Raw genomic sequence first — 12696 nt, 5'->3', positions numbered from 1 at the left:
TGTACTTTTTCGCCGTATTTGTTGATAACTAAATCTGAAAATTCTGTGGATACATTCAGTAACATGATAAGAATATTGCTCGGAAATGTGAGGTAGGTGCAACATATCATTTCAATGCACTTTTATGACTCAAAGAAGAGTCTTCAAATTCACTTGTTGTTTTGTTTGGAACACAGCCCTGCGTCCCCGCCGTCACACAATTACTGTTGTTATTTACACAATCCAAAAACGGCCCATTATAAATAGCAATCTGGTGGTCAGGTGGCCATCATTTGAAAGCCTATTGTATTGCCGACATCACTAGCTAAGTTCTAAAATAGGATATTACAGTGTTAGGCTTTCACAATGCAATTCAGGGAAACAGATTGTCATTTTGTTACGCATAGAATTGAGTCATGGGTGAGTTCAGGTGCGTGTGCCGCAGCAAAGTTTCTTCACAATAGACCAACATTCTGGGTATGATGCCATGTCATCTGGTAACTGTATATCAAACATAGGGATCATAAACGTTGACACCGTATATGACATGAGTTTTATGATGTGGAAAGTTGAGGTGCCCAGTAAGACTCACGGCTTGCTTGTATGACATCAAGCTGTATTTATTATAATCGTTAACGTCTCATATTTGAAAATGCATAGTCCTCTTAATTTACAGCATTTCTCTCACTCAGACAACCAAACATGTGTAAAAGTTGCCCAGTGAGGGGGGGGGGGGCAACTTTTTGTCCAAAACGTCTCAGTCCAAACTCAAACAGCGCTGTGAAACGCAGAGCCAGAGCTTGTGTTACTGTCCAATTTAGTTGTTTATCAGTCCCCAAATCTGCCATTTTCAACCCATATACGGTTACGAGTGAAAAGGTTACACAGAGCGTCCTCTCTGCTCTTATTCAAGGGTAGCCCAAGGTGATATACTCTGTTTTTTCTTCCTACCTTTTCCCAGAGAACAAGCCTACCCTCAGGGAGGGTTTTGACAAATCAGGACCCCAATTTCATATGTTTAACGTATTTCTATGCTCCGGATCTGGGAACAAAAGGTAACACTGCCTCATCTATCAGAGTTGACAGCAGGGATTTTTTTTGAATGTAGTGAAAATGGGGCCTGTCTTTTCTAAACTACACACGTGGTTTGTTTGTAAGAGGTTTCTGCTCAGTACTGTGGTGATAAAGCAAATGTCTGAGGTATTAAAGACTATGGAAACGGAGGATTTGGTCATTTTTCACTATATGGGAATGTATTGTGTTTTGCTCTCCCACAAAGTAGCATTGTTATGAGACGCTAATCATTTTCCCTTTTTGTGTTGCAGGATCTGCGAAAGCTGGTAGCTCCGTTGCTCAAAGGCTTCCAAGCAGAGGTGAGTGCTATTTAAAACTCTAGATCATTTTATACCTAGCTTTTCTTTATCCATTATGGATGTGTTTGTGTGTAGCCTACAGTACAATGTGTATGTAGTGAGGGATGGTGGCCATTTTGTTTTTGCGGGGGAACAGTGGCTCCCTGACGTACCCCATAAAGGCTGACATGTACTCTCTCCGCCTGGCCAGACTGCTGCTGGCTGGCAGCTCTGCTCTCCTGCTGGAGGAGCTTTCCCTACCTCAGTGGAGCCCTCGCCAGGGGAGTCCATTATTTGTGTCCTTTTATGAGGCTCTCTAGCTCCCAGCCATGTTTAAATTGCATCCCCTTAAAAGATTCCAGCCAAACCACTCCTGATCAGAGCTGCAATCTGAAAGTCCAGGCAGACATGCCTTTCTCCGTTTCATAACTCACCACCCCCAACCTCCCCATTATGGCTATGTGTCACATCGTCTGATGCAAAGCTCCTCTTGATATCTGCCAAAATGAATGTCATTGGCATCCTGAATCATTCCTTGCATATTGGGAGAAACTTGTTGCCTATTGTGTCTCCTGTACTGAGACTCTGCCTTTGTTTGTGTGATATTGTGGTATCTTTGCCTCAGAAATGTGAACACGGGTATGTGGATTAAAGGAAACAGTTCAGAGCAGGGGGGATTCACGGGGGGGGGGGTCGTCTCATGGCAATGGCACTTTCACTCTCTAGTCTGGAGGAGGGTGGGAGGCTCACACGAGGGGGCGCAATGCCCGCTATGCCTGCACCGGGTTTAAATCCCTGACCCTGAAAATGCGCCCTGACAGTTTAGGCCAGCCACAGGGAAGAGCAGCCCTGCTGATTTAACATTTTGTCCTGAGAGCCCTTGCGCCGCTCCGAAAGTATGGTAACTTCAGTATTGATTTAGGGTACTTTAATGATAATAATGTGAGCTGTGAGACTTGAGGCGGGAAGGGGGATGAGGGGTGTGAGAGTGAGAGCTGTGTTTCTGGCGCCATCTCTTAATTCCTCCTCCTCGAGTGCCACTCCTGCAGTAAATAAGGGCTTAGTGATTTGAGGCTTTATGGAGAGCATCAATACAGGCCCAGCCTAACTCCTCTCAGAGTGCTTCACTGCTATTCTGCTACTGCTGGGCCTGCCTCCTGCCTCAGCTGAGTCAATTCACTTTTAATATCTTTGTCAAATCAGGAGATGTTTTGAATAGAAATTCTATGAATCAATTATAAAGAAAAATCGGTATTGAATATGTACTGATGTGGTCACAGTTGCGAACAAGTAATTGTTTATGTTTGTTTGAGGGACTTTAATTCTTCTCGTCCAAAGGAAGTGGCATTCATAAAACTGTCAACCGTTTTAGGAGACAGATACAAGTGTTGCCGTCTTGAAATTTGTCCCCTGTCTTGCTCAGTGCATATTTAATTGGGTAATGATGGAGGACAGTAAGATGTTATCACTTTATGTCAGATTGCATTTTACATTCAGAACATGTGTTTGTGAGTCTCCCTCGCTAATTCATGATATAAAATGTTTTGAATTCAGTCTAAACATTTACATATAAAGGGAGGAGCAGGCATTTAAATTATATCTGAAGCTCTCTTCCTTGTGTAATGCTTGTGTCTGATGATGTGTCCAGACTACAGACAGAGCATCACTAGTTGTCTGACCCATGAGTAATCTCTCTTCAGGGAATACTGTCCTGTTTCTGATTTCCCTGTTCCAGGAGGATTTACCAGTACTATCCAGTGTTACTTAGTGGAACAAACATTCTTACAATTTGATAAAGAAATGGCCCTAAAATGGAACCCTGTGGTGTACCTTTCTTTTGATTGGTTGTTTGCTACCTTATTTGTGTTTACAACAAATTGCTATCATGCTCAAAGATGTTCTATTACTTTTAACTTGATGCCTATTAAGTTCATTCCACTGCACTGAGAAATTTGATTATTAGAGAAATCCCTTCAGAGAAACCGTTCATTGTAATCTTGGGAGTGCGTATTGAAATCAATACTGTCACACCTGTTCGTATTGATCACTTTGATGAGCACGTGTCTCCCAACGCTCCCCAACGCTCTCTATGAGAACCATTGTGTTGCCACAGTACACCGAGAAACCCAGTCAGATACATATCCCTGACCGTAATTAGTCACCATTACTTAATTATATTCATATTCCTGTCGGCTCTTTAAATTATTATCTAAAACAAAGCCCACTCTCTCTCTAAGAGGCCCAATAATTTGGCTGCCCTCTATATGGCTGCTAAATAAAACTCCTAACTGCTACTGTGTGACATGACTCAGTAATTGGTCAGTGGCTGCTATAGAGGTCGAAATATAGACCTCTGGACAGGAAATCCCCAATAAGAAACAGAATGCAGATGGGATTTAATAAAGTAAGAGAGAAGAGAAATAAAGTACAGTAACCCCAGCCTTGCTTCAAATGTCTGTCATCCTCGAACCATCTCAAAATGGCTCTCGCCGACGCCTCATAGTAAAGAAGCTTCTTAAGCCACTAAAAGCATTTCTTTATAATTCAGCAGCGAGGAGCGCCATGTAACTTTCATGAAGTTAAAGGGGCTGGAAAGACTGCTCCCTGTACACCTCTCTCAGGCAGGGCGGAACCGCACTGCAGCCCGTCTGGCCCATTAGCGTTCATTGTGGTTGGCGCAAGGGCCCCCAGGCCTATTATTGACGGAGGTAATCGCCCCTGTTTAAATCAACCCAGGTTTAAAAATACCCATCACCCACGTCACACCGGCCCGGCTCACAGGCACCAGTCTGAGATTCCTGCAACCATTTTCATTTATCTCCTCTGTGAATAAATAGGACGATTGGCAAGGACAGGAAAAGTCCCTGACCTTCGCAAAGTCCCAACTTATCATCACGGGAATTTAGGGTTTCACTTTGTTTTCCATGAGCATCAGCTGGGTGAGAGATAACGATATACTGTAGATCTCAGCAACTGCTTCTCGTGTGAAAGCAGTATTGTTGACTCCTTAAATAGGGAGGAAAACAAATGACAAAATGGATACTCTTGGTGTGATTCAAAGTAGCAGATTGTCAGATGCAGAAGATGTAGTACACAAGCATTATGTCTCTCCATAGGGGGAACAAGAGAAATAAGGTTATTTTTCTGCTCCCTCTGTTCATTATCTACAAGGCAGAGCATGACGTGCGGTGCATTAGAATATCTGAGATGCTCCACGACTTCTGGAAGGCCTCAAGGGTTAGGGAAAGGGCCAAGCCAGGCAGCCAGATCTCTTTCAGTTTTTTTTATTTGTGAAATGAGCGAGCGCTTCTTTTCCTGTCAGGAAATGAGAACACAATGGGGAACAGAGCTCAGCATGCGGCGCCCACAGGCCCATGTGGACACACACCACAGCAGGGGGGAGGTGGGGGAGGGAGGGAGTGGTGGAGAGCTCAATGGCATCCCCTCTTGGGGAGAGGGGGGTGGGTCTTTCTACTATACCCCCCCCACACACACTGCCGCTGTAGCCTCCCCCTGTCTACTTACATACATATGCATGCCCACAAACACATTCCCGGCATCTCCTGATTCTGCCCCTACTGTCGCCAAAACCTCTGAGGGAACCCGTCCTTGCATGTAGCGTGAAGTGTGACGCGTGTATATGTCATGTGTGACGCCACCAGAGTGTTCTCTGTCTCTCCCTGGACCACCTCTTCTTCTCTAAGACACCGCTCGGAGTCTATCCCAGATACACTATATATACCAAAGTATTTGGACACCCCTTCAAATTAGTGGATTTGGACATATCAGCCACACCCGTTGCTGACAGGTGTATAAAATTGAGCACACAGCCATGCAATCTCCATAGACAAACATTAGCAGTAGAATGGCCTTACTGAACAGCTCAGTGACTTTCTTTTTTTTATTTTTTATTTTTATAAATTTTATCCCCTTTTCTCCCCAATTTTCGTGGTATCCAATCGCTAGTAATTACTATCTTGTCTCATCGCTACAACTCCCGTACGGGCTCGGGAGAGACGAAGGTCGAAAGTCATGCGTCCTCCGAAGCACAACCCAACCAAGCCGCACTGCTTCTTAACACAGCGCGCCTCCAACCCGGAAGTCAGCCGCACCAATGTGTCGGAGGAAACACCGTGCACCCGCCCCCCTCAGTTAGCGCGCACTGCGCCCGGCCCGCCACAGGAGTCGCTGGAGCGCGATGAGACAAGGATATCCCTACCGGCCAAACCCTCCCTAACCCGGACGACGCTAAGCCAATTGTGCGTCGCCCCACGGACCTCCCGGTCGCGGCCGGCTGCGACAGAGCCTGGGCGCGAACCCAGACTCTGGTGGCGCAGCATAGCACTGCGATGCAGTGCTCTAGACCACTGCGCCACCCGGGAGGCCCCCAGCTCAGTGACTTTCAACGTGGGACCGTCATAGGATGCCACCTTTCCAACAAGTCAGTTCCTCAAATTTCTGCCCTGCTAGAGCTGCCCGGTCAACTGTAACTGCTGTTATTGTGAAGTGGAATCGTCTAGGAGTAACATCAGCTCAGACGCAAAGTGGTAGGCCACAGAAGCTCACAGAACGGGACAGCCGAGTGCTGAAACGCTTAAAAATAGTCTGTCCTCGGTTGTAACACTCACTTCCGAGTTTCAAACTGCCTCTGGAAGCAACATCAGCACAAGAGCTGTTAGTCGGGAGCTTCATGAAATGGATTTCCGTGGCTGAGAAGCCGCATACAAGCTAAGATCACAATGCGCAATGCCAAGCGTTGGCTAGAGTTGTGTAAAGCTCGCCACCATTGGACTCTAGAGCAGTGGAAACGCGTTCTCTGGAGTGATGAATCTGTGTATGGCGGATGCCAGGAGAACGCTACCTGCCCCAATGCTTAGTGCCAACTGTATAGTTGGGTGGAGGAAGAATAATGGTTTGGGCCTGTTTTTCATGGATCAGGCTAGGCCCCTTAGTTCCAGTGACGGGAAATCTTAACGCTACAGCATACAATGACATTCTAGACGATTCTGTGCTTCCAACTTTGTGGCAACAGTTTTGGGAAGGCCCTTTCCTGTTGCAGCATGACAATGCCCCTGTGCACAAAGCAAGGTCCATACAGAAATGGTTTGTCTGAGATCAATGTGAAAGAACTTGACTGGCCTGCACAGAGCCCTGACCTCAACCCCATCGAACATCTTTGGGATGAATTGGAACGCCGACTGCGAGCCAGACCTAATCGCACAACTTAACTAATGCTCTTGTGGCTGAATGGAAGCAAGTCCCTGCAGCAATGTTCCAACATCTAGTGGAAAGCCTTCCCAGAAGAGTGGAGGCTGTTGTAGCAGCAAAGGGGGGACCAACTCCATATTAATGCCCATGATTTTGGAATGAGATGTTCGACGAGCGGGTGACCACATATTTTTGGTCATGTAGTGTATATTTGCTGTGGCAGTAAAATGTTTTCTTGATGACAAACTGTCACCGTAAATGAAATTGGGAAGGAAGAACATAGATCGAATCACTCAGCGGCATGGAAAGAAGTCAGTCGCTAAGGAATGAGGTTTAAATGTGAGTAAATCTTTAGTATGCAGTGTAGGCTTTTCTTTTATTTAAGGGCACACAGAATCAGTGTGACTCATTCAAACCCCACCAAGCCTAGTCAGGCAACCGAATGATACAGAGACATTCAGGAGACGTGATGGCTGTGGCAGAGAGAGACATGTACAAAGTGGCATAGGAGTAGGACAAATGCAGGAAGTCACTACTGATTTTGCATAATTGCGATGTAATTTTGGACGGCTGTCTCTTCGTAAGGGCACCGGGAGCCCAGGGAGAAGGCTGTGAAGTTGGCAGCTCTCACAGCGCTGGGAGTAGTGCAACACTCACTGACAGTGTGTGTGTGTGTGTTAGCATAGGCGTACAATAAAAAGGGGTGACTGGGAAGGGCCTCAACCTTTTAGGTCATTAAAAGTGTTTTTTCAAGAGGATATTGTGTGAATTTCACATACAATATGTGTGTGATTGTGTAAAGGCATACCTGTCCTCGAACCCACTCCTCTCTGTCACCTTATCCTTGAATAAGGTGTCCCTCCAGTATATGATTTAGCTAGCTTCTCTTCAGTGGCCCTCCCCCCGACACACAGAGACAGGGGTGACTGTGATGATGGCACAGGGTGGTGCCCGCTCTCTGTGATCTCCCTATGACATTGACGCTGATGCCAGGCGACGCCCGCTCTGCCCCAGAAGAGCGACGTGTCAGCCATCACAGACCATCACTGTGTCGCCGCTCCACTCGCACATCGTATCTTAGATTCACTCGTAATAACTGATCTAGGATCAGATTACCCAACTACCGATACTCACCTCCAGCATTAGGGGGATTACAAAAACATCTGACCCTGGACTAGTGGTTGGAGAAACAATGTTAGGCTACAGTGATGAGGATAGTTAGTAGAACTAGATATCCATACTACTGTAGCTGCCTACAAGTAGTGTTTTAGACCTGGCCCCCATACGACAACCCCAGGTAACAGAGATGGAGCGAGCTAGCTGTTTCCTGTTTCCCTGGGAAGCCCAGCTCTATGCTCTTAAGTCACCATCCTCTCAGACTATAATTCCCTGCTTAAAAGAAAGCTGCAAAGCCAGTAATGCCTCCTACCCAGCCCAAAAAGAAACACACTCAAACTCTCTCTCTCTCTCTCTCTCTCTCTCTCTCACTCACACACCACTCTAGATCAGTTATCCACAGCTTCAAACCTGCTCTGCAATTACAGGGTTAGGCCAGGTCACAGACGGAGACGAGGCCAACGGTGTCCCCTGGACCCTAAGCCAGTGCCAAAGCCTTCCTTGTGTTTCATCTAGCTTCTACTAGCGTCATTAGGTTAGCAACTGCCATGCTATTTTTAAGTTGTTCCCCCACCCCTAAAGAGTCTAGATCATTAGAGGGGTGTTATGGTATACCTGTGAGCTCGACATACACACACACACACACACACACACACACACACACACACACACACACACACACACACACACACACACACACACACACACACACACACACACACACACACACACACACACACACACACACACACACACACACACAATTATATATGTGTTTTTGTGTGATCATTTAGAAGGCCGCCCAGCCGGCGTTGCCAGATGCCCTCCCCTGTCAGAATGTGCATGGAGCTGCATTGGAGAGCGAGACAGATAATCTGCACTTTGCCATGGCCGCACAGTCACGCAGGGCCTTGGCACTCAGTCACACACACACCGGTGCCATCCCTCCCATTACCTTACCTCTCCCTCCTTCCTCACTCCCCCCAGTAACTATCTATCCCACTTCACCTTCTCCCCCTTCCCATCACTTTCAACAGAAAACCAAGGAAGGAAAGCAGCCTTTTAAAATGGTGTCTGGCAGATCCCTTGCCCAGTAAGCTGTGAGCTTTAATTGCTCCATCTGCGATCGAGAGAGAGGATGAGGGGTGGGGGGGAGGAAGAGGGAGGAGGAGAGAGAGAGGGTAAGGGGGGGGGGGGACTGTGTACTTTGATCCAGATGTTTTCCAGCGAAAGCCCATCTGAAAATGTATAATTTCTCTCCTATAGGAGTGAAAAGTGACTGGGGCTCACTGGCGTTTGTCAGTGGCAACTGCCTGTCTTGCTCCATAAAACAAAACCTCTAACAGAGTCTTGGCAGCGGACGTCCAAAATACTGTTTTTATTTGATTTCTCCTTTTTGGAACCCATTGTTTGGTGTCTGTACACACTATATGTCTCTTCTGGACGCTTTTAACTTGGTGTGTGTGTTAGTTGCTGACTTGCAGTAGTACTGTGCCACATCTTTTAGTGAGGTTGAGCAAACACTGCCACCCTATGGGTTGGGAAGGAAACTTTAAATATTGGGGGGGGGGTGGTGTGTGAAGTGTGTGTGTGTGTGTGTGTGTGTGTGTGTGGGAGTGATCTTTGTTGACTGACACAAGCAGTCTGTTACCCCTACCTACAGTGCATTCTGAAAGTATTCACACCCCTTCACTTTTTCCACATTTTGTTATGTTACAGCCTTATTCTAAAATGGATTAAAACAAAAATAATCCTCATCAATCGACACACAATACCCCATAATGACAATGTGAAGAAAAAAACAACAACATTTTTTCAAATAAAAACAGAAATACTTTATTTACATAAGTATTCAGAACCTTTGCTATGAGACTCGAAATCGAGCTCAGGTGCATCCTGTTTTCATTGTTCAACCTTAAGACGTTTCTACAACTTGTTTGGAGTCCACCTGTGGTAAATTCAATTGATTGGACATGATTTGGAAAGGCACACACCTGTCTATATAAAGTCCCACAGTTGACAGTGCATGTCAGAGCAAAAATCAAGCCATGAGGTCGATAGAATTGTCCGTAGAGCTCCGAGACAGGATTGTGTCGAGGCACAGCTCTGGGGAAGGGTACCACAACATTTCTGCAGCATTGAAGGTCCCCAAGAACACAGTAGCCTCCATCCTTCTTAAATGGAAGACATTTGGAACCACTAAGACTCTACCTAGGGCTGGTCACCCGGCCAAACTGAGCAGTCGGGGGGGAAGGGACTTGGTCAGGGAGAGCAGAGTTCCTCTGTGGAGATGGGAGAACATTCCAGAAGGACAACCATCTCTGCAGCACTCCACCAGTCAGGCCTTTATGGTAAAGTGGCCAGACAGAAGCCACTCCTCAGTAAAGGCACATGACAGCCCACTTGGAGTTTGCCAAAAGGCACCTAAGGACTCTCAGACAATGAGAAACAAGATGCTCTGCTCTGATGAAACCAAGATTGAACTCTTTGGCCTGAATGCCAAGCGTCACGTCTGGAGGAAACCTGGCACCATCCCTACGGTGAAGCATGGTGGGTAGCACCATCATGCTGTGGGGATGTTTTTCAGCGCCAGAGACTGGGAGACTAGTCAGGATCAAGGGAAAGATGAACATAGTAAAGTACAGAGAGATCCTTGACAAAAACCTGCTCAGGACCTCAGACTGGGGTGAAGGTTCATCTTCCAACAGGACAACGACCCTAAACACACAGCCAAGACAACGCAGGAGTGGCTTCAGGACAAGTCTCTGAATGTCCTTGAGTGGCCCAGCCAGAGCCCAGACTTGAACCTGATCGAACATCTTTGGAGAGACCTGAAAATAGCTGTGCAGTGACATTCCCCATCCAACTGACAGAGCTTGAGAGGATGTGTGGAAAAGAATGGAAGAAACTCCCCAAATATGTGTGCCAAGCTTGTAGCGTCCTACCCATCAAGGCTGTAATCGCTGCCAAAGGGCTTCAACAAAGTAAAGGGTCTGAATACTTATGTGAATGTGATATTTCAGTTTTTAATTTGTTATACATTTTGCAAACATTTCTAAACAGTTTTTGCTTTGTCATTATGAGGTATTGTGTGTAGATTGATGAGGGAAATAAACGATTTAATCCATTTTAGAATATGGCTGTAATGTAACAACGTGGGAAAAGTCAAGGGGTCTGAATACTTTCTGAATGCACTGTATATGTACGCATCTACCTTAATTACCTCGTACCCCTGCACATCGTCTCGGAACTGGTACCCTGTGTATATAGTGATCATTATTCATTGTGTATTTATTCCTAGTGTTATTATTAACATTCAATTATTTTTCTATTTTTCTCTCCACTTTGTTGGCAAGGGTCCGGTAAGCACACACACACACACACACGCACGCACGCGCACGCGCACACACACACACACACACACACACACACACACACACACACACACACACACACACACACACACACACACACACACAGAGTATACCAAACATTAGCTGCACCACCCTCTTTTGCCCTCCATTCGTCCATTCGTTAAGCCTTGTCTCTTCCCCTCCATCTACACTGATTGAAGTGGATTTAACAAGTGACATCGATAAGGGATCATAGCTTTTACCTGGATTCACCAGGTCAGTCTGTCATGGAAAGAGCAGGTGTTCTTAATGTTTTCTACACTCAGTGTATGTTTTTGGGATGTACAGTAGCTCTTTACTCCTCCTCTCGTGCTTCCCCCCTCCCTCCCCTTCTCATCCTCCTCCCATCCCCTCCTCTACCGAATGATGACCCAGTTAGCGGCGATGCCAGGACTGGCAGGCTGGCTGCTCACACTCCCAGAGCAGTGGAGGAACGCGCAGTCAGCAGCAAGGCTAAGACCTGGACGTGGCTCTCAGGAGACATGTGACACCTCCGCGCACACACACGCACACGCACACGCACACACACACAGACATAGACCTAAACACTTGCATACAGTACACACAGATACAGTAGACACACACACATGCTGCCTCAGGGCTACTCGATGCGACCTCAACAACAGCCATACACATGAAGCCTCTGAACCCCACAGTAGGCGGGAGTTAGATCCTGCTGTCAATCAATAGCTCACATAGCTAGGCCAATGGGACACCTTTCTTACTCTGATACACTACAAGTAAAAGTCTGCAAGTGTATAAAAAAGTTTACCACGGTTAAATGGTGAGTAAAACGTAAGTTTTACGCTTTATTAGTCATATGTACAGGATACAGGATACTCTATACATGGTGCAACAAAATGTTTACTTGCAGAAGAACAGTACAATGGGTCATTTTGACAAATAATTCATTTTTTTTTTTTTAAATCTTGTTGAATAAAGGTTATACTGTGTTATTTTCCTCTGAAGATTGGTACCGCTCCTATTAGATCCAAATGTCATACAATGGCTATCTATACGTGAGGAAATGATTTGATTGACAGCGCATGATAACGAGGTGGTTCAATGTATAGAGCACAGCTGAGGCTTTTAGGCTTGTGTGTGTGTGTGTGTGTGTGTGTGTGTGTGTGTGTGTGTGTGTGTGTGTGTGTGTGTGTGTGTGTGTGTGTGTGTGTGTGTGTGTGTGTGTGTGTGTGTGTGTGTGTGCCACAGATCATATAAAAAGGTGTGTGTGTGTGCCACAGATCATATAAAAAGGTGTGTGTGTGATGGTGTACATGGAGTACTCACCACTAATATAGCTGATTCCATGTAAAGGAAAGCTGATAAAAAAAATGCATCAAAGCGAGAGGGGTGGATTATTATTTGTGTCATATGTCTAACCAACCATGCTATTTAAATAGGTTTGGACAAAACCCTTTCTCCTCTCTCGCCAGCTGTTGTCCAGTGTGTGGTATTGAGGGCGAGAGAGGGTTCAGGGAAGAGTAATCTGTGACCTGTGTTTGACCACCTCTGCCTACCTCTCCAAGGGCAACGGAGGAATATGATGCAGTATTTGACTTGGTCCGTGACGCGTCTCCAAAGTGTGTTTCCTTTCCTTTATCATTTAGACGGTATAACACAACCTG

General features: G+C 46.1%; 1 protein-coding gene across 8 annotated transcripts in view; it reads left to right on the top strand.

The window, feature by feature from the left end:
* LOC139531724 (homeobox protein cut-like 1) overlaps positions 1-12696 on the top strand; it is a 243665-nt gene that overhangs the window by 127580 nt on the left and 103389 nt on the right. For all 8 annotated transcript variants that reach the window (XM_071328489.1, XM_071328508.1, XM_071328468.1 and 5 more), the window contains exon 3: positions 1305-1352. In XM_071328489.1, the coding sequence (XP_071184590.1) occupies positions 1305-1352 (48 nt within the window). The remainder of the gene's footprint in view (positions 1-1304; positions 1353-12696) is intronic.

Source organism: Salvelinus alpinus, chromosome 1 (genome assembly GCF_045679555.1).
Source record: "Salvelinus alpinus chromosome 1, SLU_Salpinus.1, whole genome shotgun sequence".
Lineage (NCBI taxonomy): Eukaryota > Metazoa > Chordata > Actinopteri > Salmoniformes > Salmonidae > Salvelinus > Salvelinus alpinus.
This window is presented reverse-complemented; position numbering and strand designations above follow the sequence as displayed.